This window comes from Accipiter gentilis, chromosome Z (assembly GCF_929443795.1).
Source record: "Accipiter gentilis chromosome Z, bAccGen1.1, whole genome shotgun sequence".
Classification (NCBI taxonomy): domain Eukaryota; kingdom Metazoa; phylum Chordata; class Aves; order Accipitriformes; family Accipitridae; genus Astur; species Astur gentilis.
Window position 1 is genome coordinate 57,668,224 of NC_064919.1, and position 11,859 is coordinate 57,680,082.

Sequence of the window (11,859 nt, forward strand, 5' to 3'; positions counted from 1 at the left end):
CCCATGGTATGGAATACACCGTTGGCCAGTTGGGGTCAGGTGCCCTGGCTGTGTCCTGTGCCAGCTTCTGGTGCCCCTCCAGCTTTCTCGCTGGCTGGGCATAAGAAGCTGAAAAATCCTTGACTTTAGTCTAAACACTACTGAGCAACAACTGAAAACATCAGTGTTATCAACATTCTTTGCATACTGAACTCAAAATATAGCACTGTACCAGCTACTAGGAAGACAGTTAACTCTATCCCAGCTGAAACCAGGACAATCACAATCTGCCCTACATCTAGAGTATGTCTTTTGGCATATTGCTGTTGTTTCTGAAATGTTGTCTAAGGAAAAAGGCAAATTATTTGCATGGGAGCAACTACAGGGCTACTACATTTTTCTTCAAGTAGTGTGCTGCAGTTTGTAACAGATTTGGAAATGAGTAAGAAAAGAAACACATATCCTGTTCAAACAATTTCCATAAACTCTGGGCTTATCTATACCGGCACACATGGGGAGTGTCACAGATTGTCCTACAGCTATTGTAAACTTGTAAAAATGTGCTGCCTGTCAGCAGCCACCTGAGCAACCAAATGTGGAGACTATTTACAATTTTTCAGGGAGTGATGGCTAAATCCTTAAGCCATTTTTGTATACTTATGTGGGGTAAACACAATTCAGATCTTGAATTTGAAAACTCAGAACCCCTGAGGAGTTGAATCAGTTCAGGACATGCAGTATGATGTGACTAGTTACTTGCTTTACATCATTACCATTGTGGGTTAGATGCTTTTCATAACATAAATACATCTTTGATAACCAGATGGCATGATATTACGTACCTTTACCTTCTTTACCTTCATTCACTGGTAAAACAAATCACGATTTAGAAACAAGTAACTGAAGTGTACACATAGACATGCCTGTCCTATTTCTCACTGAAAGAGAATATAAACCAGATAAAATTGCTGTCTAACAGGTAGGACTCCCCAACATGTTATTTGCACTCATGGACGACAACACTGATAGGGGATGCAGGAAGTTAATTGGCAGGGAGTTCTCCCTCCATCAGTGTGCATGGCACTGCAGGAACAGCACATCGCCTTCAACTCCTGCTGACTTCATTATGGGAATGATCCTTAGGAATTAACCATAAAGACAATGAGAAAAGAAATCCAGCATATATTTTTTGAGAACAAATAATCTGGTTTGTAAAATGATGTGTTCTGAATTACACCATGTCCCTCTCTGAAAAAAAGTTGTGATATTTATTTTTCCTGTCTTCATATAATTCTAGCATGTAGAAACTCCGTTTCACTGGAGCAGAGTTAGTGATTCTGGCTGATACTGGTAGACGCTTGGGGAATTATAGGAATTTTGTTTTGATATGGCATTGAAAGAAGAAAAAATGTGGGCATGTCTCATGGTTCAAACCTGATATTATTTAATTGTACTGTAGCAACATGGATTGTGCTGTTAACAAAATAATTAAGCTCTTCAAAATTTCACATGCTGTTCATGTAACAGACTAAAATACAACTACTTCCATCATATTGGTGTGTCTTAATTGGATTATCAGCAGATGATTCACGGAACTGAAAAGGCCGGCAAACAAAGTTCACTGACTTGAACTGAAACACAATACAAAACATTCAATATAAACATGTCAAATTGCAGGACAGGCAGGCAAGATTTTTGCAGTCTCTGATACAGTCTGAGTCCTTTAGTATTATTTTATAAAAGCCATTTTAATTCTGTTCTCTCTAGAGCTTCTGTAATATCACTGGCTGTTTCTTAACTACAAAGAAATACACTGTGCCACCTATAAAACACTAAAATAGAGGGTGTAGGAGAAATTATTACTTATAATATTACTTATAAACTTATTATTTCAGCTTATTAATTCAGCTCTCTTTGCATTATTTTTAATATTTTCTAATGTTACGCATTTTACTGTTTTGCACTCTATTTGACAATTAATATTCCCTCCAATAAACATACTGATGTTGACTGAAGAAAACAAGATTCTTAGAAAACTGCAGGCAACTGCTGAGGTAGGACTTAGAGTCTCTGGGGTACAATTGCATCGCAACTGCTCTTAACTCTCTAGATGCTGGTGTTGCCCAGACTACCAGCTTGCTTACAAAGGTATGTGAAGAAAAGTTCTCTCAAAAATCTTCCAGAAGAGAGCTCCTAAGTCAGATCTTGGTCTACTGAAAAATATTCAGTAGGAATGTATTGGAGGAAGGCGTGCTCATTCCTCTGCTGTGGTGAGACCCGCTGTGTCCTCTCTCTGATTAACCTGTTGAGGGTGCAGCGGTTGTAAATTCCTTCACACCAATGACACCACTGTCATCTGACTGCAGTGTGAGAGAAGTTTGGGTGGACAGTGACTCCCTGTGATGCACCTTCAGGAATGAAGGCAAGGTGGAGCACTGACCAGAGGGGGAAAAACCAGCTTCTCCAGTGTGGGGTACTCCCCTTACTCACAGCAGGCGTGAAGGCTGCTGCAACCGGCAAGGTCACGTAACTCCTGCTACTTTCTGTGCCATGGGAACCTGTAGCAGGGCTCATAACACAGAGCAACCTGTAGCAGTCACTGGTAACACAGAGCGGCCTCTCTGCAATGCAGTCCTGCACAGGACCCACCCCACCCTTAATCAAACCAAGGGCAGTTATTTCATTCAGCCAGGAAAAGGGAAATAATGGACATTCTCCTCTGACTGTGAGTGACCACAGTTCTGCTGAGTGCTGAACCAGTGTTCCCCCAGAACAGGAGCATGCAGATGGCTAAGCAGTTTGATAATTTAACAGTGTCTCCTACTAGACTCTTAGTTTCCTCTCATTTATTTAAATATGCTGTAGATTAATTTCATGTGTATGTATTTTCCAAATATTTTCAGTATGCAGATGTAAATTCTACCTGAGAAAGCCAAGATAAAAGAATTCCGTTGAAGGAAAGAAAAAAAGTTTATGATCATGCTTCATCTGTATATGTATCTTAGTACACTAGCAAGAACTGCCGTACAGAACCCACCTACAGGAACAGTCCATTAACATACAAAAAAAATACAGACAGGTATTGTGAAGAACACTCTCCTTGGTAAGTCCTTAAGTCTGTTAAGATAAATTAAGTTGTATCAGAGATAAAATTTGCCTCTTTTACAGCTTTTCAGCAACTCAGTGACTCATTAGATTTGTGAAGTTAAGTACTTACAACCTTAACATAATAAACACCATATTATCAAGATTATGTCATAAATTAAGTAATCTGAGGAAAATGACAGTTCTTTCCCAGCATCTATACAACCTGCATGTCCTCATGAATTTGGATGTGTCCTGGTGAAAGCACCTGTTCTGTTGGGGAATACTGTGTGAAACTTGTTAAGGCTTCAGAAAAAGCGAACTCAAACTGGAAAACAGGCAAAGAAGGACTGTAGAGCTATGAAAAGAATGACAAGCCTACCTTCTGAAAGGAGATTAAAAAGTTGGGCTTGTCCAACAGGGATAAGTGAGCTAGAAATACAGAAGATGGTTGAATGGCAGAGAAAGAGCAGTGTTTTAACAAATGGATGCATATTGAACCTGAATACATTTAGACTGGAAATTGTAAGGCTTTCAACAATCAGACTGATTAATATAGCTTCCTAGGAGGATATGCAGCACCAAGAAGCCTATCCAGCTTTAAGGTAGAGCATAATGTGTTAGAGAATTTTACCTAAAATCATGTAACCTGAAGCAGCAGTAGACCAGATGTGATAACCCAGGAGGTATCTTTCTATCTCATGTTCCTATTTTACAGTAAAATTGAAATGTAACATAACAATGATAACTTGCCCTTCTTCTTTTGCAGCCCTTCCCCATGACCTCTTTCAGCTGTCACTCGTAAAACCACTACCATTCTCCTTCACCCCACCCATCTGCAACTTGAGAGCCTTCTTTAATTATGACCTCTTTCCTCTGCAGTCATCCAGACATGTACAGGTCTTGTTGCTTCCTCCATGTCTCCAAATCCACTCAATTTTACAAAATAGTACTTTCATTTGGACCCCTTTTGTCACTCATTTCAAATACTGTCATGTCCCCAATTCTGGTGTTCCTAGTGTCTAACATTTTGCTCACATGGCCTAACAAATTACAACACCAATGGCACCATTCTGATGCCAGACAAAAAAATTAGAGCTTCTCATCCTTTCTTATAAAAGCCTACTGATCTTCTGTTCTCTTTCCACAATATTTGCTTGCTATCCCAAAGCTATATGAGCACCTTTGTACATCCTGTATAGCCCAAGAGATATTAGCTCAGTAGAGCCCATCAGGAAAAATACCTCTTCATTTAAGACCCCTGAAACACACCAGAAACTAAATGGTTGGCAATGGTATAAGAAAGGTGAAAGGCTAGTAATTGGGAATATCTGCCAGATTCTCACCCTTGTTACAGCTTCTGTTTTAAACTGTGATGAGAGGAAAGGACAGTAAACGGGACATACTGTTCAAGCTATTCCGTTCCTGGAAGGGCAGTGGAATGATACTGACTGTAATAAATTGAGATAAGCAGCCAGAAAGGCAGTATAGTGGAAACTAAAGAGAGACAGATAGTGACATGCAGAAACGTCATTATTCTGAAACTAATGAAGACATCAAAGCGTTGAGAAGTCAGAGATATGACCTAGAAAATTACTTCAGATTAAGCAAGGCCAGGTTGTTTGTGGTTCCAAAAGCATGAAAGGACCAAGAAATGGGTGTTTTGCAATATACCATAAATATACTTAGATTATATATAATCCATAGAAATTGTTATCATGTCACATTTAATCTTCTGGCATGCAATAGGGTTGTCACGGAATGTGCAATATATGGAACAATGGTAGGCAGAAGAATAAATCTGGAACACTAAATACAATTCAGCCCTGATCTTCAGCATAGTATATGATAGAGATGTGATCTCACAGCATGAGATACTGTTGTGCAGCCATAAGTAAGAATGCTTTCCACAAATCCTATGAGGCTTTCGTAAAAAAACAACCAACCAACAAAAAAAAAAAGGTAGCTATGCAAACAGTGCAAGTGTTGTTTGTGAGTAGTCTCAACCTGAACATTATCTATTTGTTGGGATTTATAAGAATAAAGTGTCTTTATGCTTTGTAAGATGTAAACAGAAAACAAAAAATATTTTTTGTAATTACATTATAGTATTTTCCCTTAAGTAATACTGGGAAATTAGAAACAGTAAATATTTTGCTGGTATTAGTATTGGTGTTATTGTTTCAAATGGAAAGAAATATTTCATTGACTTTGGTAGCTTTGGGCCTTTGTAGAGTGTAAATTGACCTCAGGCTCACTCCTTCCACAGCTCCAAGTTCAGCTCTAGTAGTAGTTTCACTTCATTTACATAAAGTGAAACCCTGGCTTTATGTTAAAACAAGACACAAAACACATGGATAACAGGAAACCACTTTACATGCCAGAAGAACAAATAAAAGTTAGGTTTTCTTTGCTTCAAAACATCTCAAAAGCAAAAGAGGCACCATGCTTAACTTCAGTTATCTTTGGTTTCTTTTGTTGGCTGAGTTTCTGGCTCAGAGCATTTTTGACCCTCACTAGTATGTGAAACTCTCCAGTGAAACTGTTAGCCATTCTGCATTTTACTTCCTGTCTTTAAAATTAAATTCAGCCATTCCTTCAGAATTGCTGGGTTTCACACATTTCTGAACAGATCCCATCCTGTACCGAGCTGTATGCAGTGTGACAAAACAGACAGATAAGCATCACAACTGTAAAAAGAGGCATAAAGAGTCACAAGTACCACCTGTGCTGTTCTAAATCACACCAGGAAGAAACCAGAGTCTTCTGTTAAATTTCCATGCTAGCACAGTTGATTCGGAGTGTCAGGACTTCACTTGTCATAAACTCCAAATTAATAAAATGTTATGCTTCAGAATTCAAGAAAGGAATCAGATGTTTGCTTTCCAACTATACTTGTCACAAACTGACACGGTAATAATTACTTTGCTTCAGTATATTTCCTTTAATTTTCTTCCTGCTGTGAAGAGGTCTGGTTTTGCTAGTGTATTTCAAGAGGCAATTAATCTGCTTCATTGTTTGCAACGTTCACCCTGTATTGTGCAAGCAAAGGGAAATGGCAGCAAAGACAGCGTAAACCAAGCTAATAGGCCACTTTTCCATAAAGGTATGAGGAGGTGGAAATGAAACACAGTGAAGCCTTACTCCATATCCAGAATGGGATTTTTATTTCTAAATTACACTTCTCAGAGACAGAAACAACTTACTGGGAGAAAGACTTCATAGGTTTATGGGGTTTAGAGGCTGCAGGCTACATTTGCAACAGATAATTCCCACCCTCAGGAGTATGGTGAGCTCCCTGGATTCAGGGTGGCCTTCTGCAGTGGCGAGAGGCTGTCAACAGCGTGATAGGTTACTAATTGCTCTGTTGTTGCTTTTGCCCTGTGAGACATTCATTTGTGTAAGAATGCACTAGTGGGCTTCCAGGAATGCTAGCATGTGCTGACACTACTCTGACATGGATGAATTTTAAAGGCACTAGTGCTTTTAAAAGCAGCTGTCAAATCCCCTCATACCTGTTTACAGAGGGAGCCTAACCTTTCAGTTAGCAGCTGTGAATGCACCTGACAATATTTTTTTTCAACACAGACCTGTGAACAAAAAATATTCTTGTGGGGAGACATTACTACTGAACACTACAATATAAAATAATAATTTTCATTAAAATTAAAGAGAATAAATTTTTGGCATGTGGACTGCTGTGGTGATACCACGAAGCACAAAACAGAAGCTCCAGTGGCTGCTGCACCCATCAAATCCTGGCAAGCAGCAATAGCCACACCACTCAAAGTTTCTCCAGTGCTGGTGTTACAGATAGGAACTATGTATATTTGAACGTCACTCTCAAATGCTGGGAGAAAAGGAGGTCTGAGGCCAGCCTCAATCCTCCAACCCGGGAACTGCACAGGCGAGATGTCTGATCCCGCAGAGACTGAGTAAGCTTCACTTCAGAGGTGCAAAAATCGGGCATCAGGGCCTGCAGGGGGCGTTCACCCACGCCCTCCCTCTCCCGCTCTCCTCACGGCTGCCTCACACCGCCGCTTCCCGAGTCCCGCAGCTCCGCCCTCCGCCTGCGCTCCGGCCGCCCCGTCGCCGGCTGCCCCCGCAGCCACCTCGGACAGCTCCCGCCGCTCCCCGCCCGCTGGCCGTGACACCACGGCCCCGCTTCTCCTAAGATCCGAGCCGTACAGCGGGAGTGCCGAGAGCCACGCATATCCGTGGAGAGGAGAACGAAGCAGGAAGTTCATGGCAGAGCGCAAAAATGTTCATCACCGCCTCACACCGAAACGGCATTTATACACCTTTGGTAAACAGGCTTTACAGCTGCCTGAAGAAAGGATACCTGCCGTTCACAATCTCTGGTGATTGGTGGCTGTATCAATCTAAATACTGCATTTCTCGTATCTCCCCCGTGAATATCTGAACAATTTCAGTGTCCCACACATGTGCTGTTGAAAAAAAAAACAAACAAAAAGACCTTCAGGGTCACAGGCAGGCTCACAGGTATCTGAAGTTCTGAACTTGGTTAGGAAGTGACAGACAGACACCCCACTAAGCGACCAAAAAAAAGTACTTGTGACCTGCACATTTATGCAAACTGAATCTCTCAGAATCATGTTCCCCAACCCCAGAACCATTACAAAAAGAGACTGGCCTAATCGATTTGAAAAATGTAAGTACTCAAAAAAAAAAAAAAAAACAAAAAAAACCAGCAACCTATTTGTGTGTATTCTCTGAGTACGTAAAAAGATCTCTGCTTTAGTACAGTGTGCTGCTGCAACTCAGTGCTCGAGACCGTATGTACTCCAATCACTTACACTTTAACTTCCACTGTAAGAAGAAAGCTGTTCTGCTGAAGAATTGACCAGGACTACAAACTATTAGGCTATGACCTACAGACTAATGAATCAGTAAGTATTTACACATCATCAGCCCTTTACCTTCATGACTTGTTTGGTTGTGTTGCAGCAGTGACCTCTTGGAGAAAAAGTGATGATAAAAAATAGATGCTCTATGAAGTGTGACTTAAATCCTCCCTTTGCAATTGTCCTTTGGAAATCTGTTTCAGGGTGAGTAGATTTCAGGGATATTTCTGTTTTATTTTGACTTGATTGTACAAAGTGGAAGCAATATAACTTTCTTTATTAAAGGCTGAAGAAGCACTTGAAGTAAGTTGACTTTTAAATTGCTTTTCTTAGCTTGGCCGCTTTGGGCTCAGTAAGGCCAGCGGACCAAAAAGATGCAAGATACCCCTTCTTTCACAGTTACCTACCTGAGGCTGCTACTTACCTGCCCCTCTGCCTCCCAGAGAAGGGCAGTGAGACAGGGAAGGTGCAGATGAGCCCAAATCTCTGCTCTTGTCAGCAGAGATGACGGACTGCATGCCCGAAGTACGCACCAAGAACTAATGAATGATGAACTCGCTTCTCAGGCCCAGTATTCAGGCAAACCTATCACTAAAATTATATAAACCGCAAGCCCTTTGGTGGTCTGAATCAGAATCTCTACTAAGCGAAGAAAAACAACCTCTCGAGTCTCAAGTTTTGTTTTCTTTGAATAATACATACAGGTGTTTTCACCAAAAAGATGTGACATTCTAAAGATATTTTGTGTACTGATTTCAAATAATTCCACCCCCCCATCCCCCAACTGCTATGAAAGAAATTCCAATATTTTTTGAAATGTAAATGACTGGCAAATGATTGAATGCTTCAAATACAACACACAAAATAATTACTCTTGAAGGAAGAAATGTTTGGAATTCTGAGAGGTTCCTGTCTGCTTCTCTCTCCTCTTGTCAGAGATGCACACAACTACTAATCAGAAAAAATTTTCAGCTTAGTAAGGGTACCAGCAAAGATAAGCATATTTCACTAGGATGCTAAACACAGCTCTGATAATGATGAGCAAAATCATGATTCCATAAGATAGTGCTGGAATATCAGGCACTTTGCAGCACAGCTGGACAGCTTTCACAGTAGATTCCACAGCTTCCTGCATTTATTATTTCCACTCCTCACTCATGCATACTTTTCTGAAAAGTCTAAACATATTTTCTGCCTTCAAAATGATAAGCAACACTCTTCTGTTCGTGAATGCTAAACTGTTCCTCCAAACTAAGTAGATTAATAAACCTCAATTTCCTAGTGTATATTAAAAAAAAGAATAAATACGTAAATTTAATTATGAAGGTTTTGCAGACTCCAGGTATATTACAAACATTCGTCAAGCTGTAAGAAAAAGATACAGCTCAACTGGGCCATCCTTACAAGGGTTTCACTGTTCTCCTTGCGTAACTTCATCTCCAAGAAATACTGAAAATGCAGCAGATACATAGCTAATTGCAAAATGTAATTTGGTCCAAAGCTCAAGGAATATTTATGAAGACTTTATTTGCCATGTTACAGAGCTCCCCTGAGTTCTGGACTGTTAATTACAGTGTAGCAGGTAGAGAAGTCCAAAGACTCAGGAGGTATTTGGGTGCCTGTCGCTCCCTCACTGTGAATTCCCATTGGATATTAGGGGGACCAGGGTCAAATTGTTCCCGCAGTTCCCACATTGACAGGCTTTGTGGCTCTCAGGGAAATCTTATTTCAGAATGATCAGCTTGTAGGATCACATCACTCACTTCAGTTCTACCTACATTCACTTAAGGTAATGACAGGGGAATATTTCTAAACCACTTCTGTAATTGGGAAGTAAGTATGTCACCTCACAGAAGTGTACCTGACAGGAGTGCATGAAAAAGCAATTGTATGCATACAAACACAGACACATACACACACTCCACAAAAATCTTTCCACTTACTAAAGAGGTGAAAAAGAACTGAGAACTGTCAAGTGCTGAATTCGTGGAGGAAAACACACATGTATTATAAGTACACCTCTGATCTTATAAATAGCTGGCTAGAATTCCAAAAGAGTAATTCTCTCCTGAACAAACATGCAGAGAAATAGATATGTTCCAGTCAAAATTCAAATCGGCAGAAAAGTCATCTGAAAGAGACCCATCAAACAGCAAATGCTGTTAATGAAGTACTAAAAGCAGCAATTCTCTACAGGAGCTGTAATGAGAAGGAAGCTCTCCTTGCTTAGCATCAAAATAATCACCAGGAGAAAATTAAAAGGTCTTGTGACTACGACCAAAATTACGTCCCATGGAAAAGTCTCTTTGGCCAAGTCATGGGACAAGCTCCTCTTCGCCCTCTTGCCCACCTATTCTTAGTAAGATGGCGTTCAACTCATTTCTCCTTCAGAAACTTGTCGACAAGCGGAGGATAAACCCTCCTGTCTTTACAATGACACCCCTGAAAACCCCACTGAAAGCTGGACGGCAGTGCCAAACTTTTGCAGCTGCGTTGCTCGCTTAGGCCATCAGAAGCACCCCAAAGCCACTACCAAAGCTCTCCTGCCCAGCAGCCTCCATCTCAGCGGAGCTCCAACCTGCAGACCAACCGAAGGCGCCGCGAGTCCGCCCTGTTCCCCCGTGGTCAGTCCCGACTCGGCATGCTGCGGTCCCCCCCAGGGTGTGCCAACGCGGCCCCGGGCACAGCCCGCCGTGGGTTGGCGGCCGCGGAGACCCGCGGCAGCCGTGCACGAAGGGCTCACAGTCATCCCGTGTCCTTGCTGATTTACCTTACTAATTACCAGACCTTCGTCACACCGGCTGGAGAGACACATGCTGGGGGGAGGCCCGGTCCAGAGCAACACGGGCACCCCGCGTCTCGGCACCCCGCTGCAGACCGGATCGCTCGGGGGCGGGGGGCCTTGCGTTCACCCACGCGAAACCCCGTTTCGGACCGGCCGCCACGACACCGTGGCCCGGCGGACCTGTTCCCCGCGGCCACGGCTACGCGACGCCCCGGACCCGGAGCACCTCAGCCGGCCTGCGCGCTGTCGTGGGAGCGCGCCCGGCCCCCCTCGCCCGCCGTTAGAGCCATTAGCCTTCCACGCAACCGGCGGCGGGCGGAATCCGGGGGGCGGCGGGGGGGACCGCGGATCGCCCCTCGCTGGCGTTGCCCGGCGCTCTGTCGCGGGCCCCGGTCTGGCGTCGCGCCAGCCTTGCGACGGGCTTGGGCCGTAACGTGCCGGGCAAGGCCGGGCGGGGGGCGGCGGCGGCGCCGCACTCCCACCCTGCCGCCCGCCTTCCCCCGCCATCGCCTCACTCACCCATCAGCACGGCAGCCACGGTGCTGAGCAGGAGCCAGTTCTTCCTCAGGAAGCCCGGGCAGCTGCATCCCTTCCTGCCCGCCTTCGCCATAGCGGGGGGCGGCGGGCCTGGGGCGCTCCACTCTGTGCGGGGCCGAGCCGAGCCGAGTGGCGCCGAGCCGAGCCGAGCCGAGCCGAGCCGCCTGCCCGCTCGCCCGCCCGCCTGCCTGCCTGCGCTCCGCGCTGCTGCGCCCTTACAGAGGGGAGGCGGAGACGTTGCACCTCACCTGGCAACGGGAGAGCCCGACCCTCCGCCCGCCCCTCGGCCTGCCCGCCTGCCTGCCTGCCTCCCTTCCCACCCCGCCGCACGCCCTCCGCCCCCCTCACGCCCCGCTGCCGGCCCAGCTGGCCCGGGGAGTGAGGCCCGGCTGCCCGTCGCCTCTCCCTGCTGGCCTTTCCCGCATGCCCGCCGGGGCTGTGCGTGGGGCACAGCGTCCTCCAGGGGCGCGGGCCGGGGAGGGGAGCGGGCGGGGCCCCCCCGCCTTCCCGCGGGGCCGCTGCCCGCAGCGCTTCACCTCTCTGACCGCAGGGCAGGGCAAAGGGAGGAAGGAGCAAAGGTGGCTGGTGGGACCTGCCAAAGGCTGGGGA

The 11,859-nt window shown here is 44.6% G+C and overlaps 1 protein-coding gene across 2 annotated transcripts in view; it reads right to left on the minus strand.

Annotated features, from left to right (window-relative positions):
* The window catches only part of SLC1A1 (solute carrier family 1 member 1), a 54,031-nt gene extending 42,656 nt beyond the window's left edge, over positions 1–11,375 (minus strand). For both annotated transcript variants that reach the window (XM_049795840.1, XM_049795839.1), the window contains exon 1: positions 11,233–11,375. In XM_049795840.1, the coding sequence (XP_049651797.1) occupies positions 11,233–11,323 (91 nt within the window). In that variant the 5' untranslated portion in view covers positions 11,324–11,375. The remainder of the gene's footprint in view (positions 1–11,232) is intronic.
* Between the last annotated feature and the right edge of the window lie 484 nt (positions 11,376–11,859).